This window comes from Echinococcus granulosus (assembly GCF_000524195.1).
Source record: "Echinococcus granulosus chromosome Unknown EG_S00072, whole genome shotgun sequence".
In the NCBI taxonomy this organism is placed as follows: Eukaryota; Metazoa; Platyhelminthes; class Cestoda; order Cyclophyllidea; family Taeniidae; genus Echinococcus; species Echinococcus granulosus.
In genome coordinates, this window is record NW_020170452.1 from 427,784 (window position 1) to 430,190 (window position 2,407).

General features: G+C 39.6%; 1 protein-coding gene across 1 annotated transcript in view; it reads left to right on the forward strand. All coding sequences in view use genetic code 11, as the record gives it.

Moving 5' to 3' along the window:
• Positions 1–501, forward strand: part of EGR_07224 (hypothetical protein) — a gene marked incomplete at both ends in the record, with an annotated part of 1,404 nt that extends 903 nt beyond the window's left edge. Inside the window, one exon of the mRNA XM_024496473.1 lies at positions 264–501. Within this exon, the coding sequence (XP_024349150.1) occupies positions 264–501 (238 nt within the window). The remainder of the gene's footprint in view (positions 1–263) is intronic.
• Between the last annotated feature and the right edge of the window lie 1,906 nt (positions 502–2,407).

The window sequence follows — 2,407 nt, forward strand, 5'->3', positions numbered from 1 at the left end:
CCTTTGCACTGATAACCCTACTGAACCGCGAGAAAGGAATGGCAAGATATGTAGCATCACACACTTGAGGCAGGTGAAATATGAATAGGCTGCAGTCTTCAGGGCCACTTGTCATTCGCCCTCTGCAAGGGTTCGTTGATGAAGAGGTATGTCTAAGACTTGAACTGGGCTTTGAGTATCTGATGCAGCTGAAGGCGAAATAGACTCATTTAATTAATAATTTACTTTAAAAGAGGCAGTTGAAACGGGATTAAAAGGTGCAGACTCACGGAAAAAGCATTGTGGATACCTAAGTACAGATGCTTGAAGACTAGAAGGGAAGAAAATTCCATAGCATGGATGTCAAAATGCTATCTACCTGCGTCGAAAGAAGGAATGGCAGGCGTTTACATTGAACAACCCTGTGTGAGGGATAAAAATTATTTTTTATCAAGCTGGGATGCAACCAATGCTGCTGTTGGTGTTGCAGCATATTTCGCCATAGATCATGTTGAGCCATAATGTTGTCCATAGCTAGTGCAAAGGGATTCAGCTGCAAAGTTTCTGCAGGCGCTGCTGGCTCTAGGAAAGCGGTGGGCTGCACTACCAGGGGCTAATTATTCATGATCTGGTTAAAGGCACACATTGCCGTAGCCTCGTTGTAGATGACTGGTCCTGTATTGACGCTTATGTTAGCAGCATAATTTTGCAACAGTAAACAACAATTCATTGTGGCTAATGATAAAAAACTACACGAAGGAATTAGGGATGGAATGGTGAAAATAAATTTGCAAATATTTCTATTTTTTTGTTGCACGAGCTGCTTTCGTGCAACCTTTGTAGGACCCTAAAATGGCAGAAAAAACGACTGAGTATCCGTCCTAACCCTAGACCATTTATAAAACCTGCAGCATTTGAGCCTATAGTGACCTATTAGTATTTAGTACACATTTTAGGCAAGACATTCTCTGTATATATTGCGAAATGTGATAAATGAATGTTATCAGCAGATGCGCCTACTGAGAATATCGGGGCTAAGTAGCTAGCCTGGCCATTATCTACGCGATGGGTAGTGACATAAATGAAATTCACCATGGCATTTGTCAACATCACAGCTTCCATGATTTGCTAGTGGTGTGTGGCAAATTGTGCTACATCAAAAACACCAGTAAAGACCACGGTGGGGGTACACAAATCAGATTGATGTTCCAATCCAGCTCCTGCCAAGTTCCTTCTGGAAAGTGTACTGGCTGCCACATATGATAGCGGACTGTCAGAATTCTGCTCAAAGCAATCACTGTTGTCAACTGCCATAATATATGGATAATGTTATGATTGCTAACAGCGATTCCAAGTACTTACGGGTGCTAAGGAATTTTCAGCTAAAGGAGTTGAATGATCAGTTTCTGTTGTGATGAGAGCGGGCATCGAGGCAACGTCCTTGTTTTAAAGGACAATGATAGTAAAATAATTTAAAAAGTGACCCTATCACAAAAAAGAACATATTTCAGGATGCCTTCTTAGCATAGTATTCCTTCAGATTCTTCAGATGTCCCTATTCAATTGTCAGTAGGTTTATGGTTCTAACAGTTACTGATCAGTAGTCGTCCATTCCTTTAACACACTTACATTTACTATTAAATTCAAATACTCAGTTTGGGTTTCTAACCAGGGAGGGCAGTGTTAAATGGCTAAAAAGCTGTTAATTCCAAAATAAATCACTTTGAAGGATGCTTGCCACTACTAAGTTTGTGTACACGAATAAGAAATAAGGCACATCAGGGGCTTGCTGGATCACACGCAAATGGTAAAAATTTTTGACATTTTTTCCTCTTCAAGTACAGAGTAATTGTGGTCTTATCGACATTGGAAAAATTGGTAAGGCTACTAAGCCAGCCATCACGTGGGTGATTCGTCTACGGTTTCTTAGTTCGTAATGTCTTCCACTTATAAGGCAGTCAAGTTGTGAGAAAAGAAGGAAATTGCTAAATATTTAAGAAATATTAGTGATTTAATATACAAGATTAGCTTAAAATTGAAATCATTGGTAAGTGAGCTATAATGCATTTTAGCATTGACACAATACGCAATAAATACAGTATACTTTACGCGTTCCTCCATTCTCCTGATTTCGCCAAACAATCGTGACGTCAGAACTGACCAGTTCAGACGTTGGGAGAGGGTAAAAGGCTGGCTATCATCTATGCTATTATAAAATTCAAGGACTTGAAGACCACAAAGTAATTAAAACTTGAACTCAATCTAACGAATTTTGACAACTGCTCAGACTATTTCGGTTTTTTACATCCCTTAAATTTTCCCGCAGCTCATAATCTAATTACTTACTGGCTAATAGGTAAATCAATTCACCTTTGATCGGATAACTGACCGAAAGTGACCAGTGGGAGACAAGTTCTTCTGATTGGCC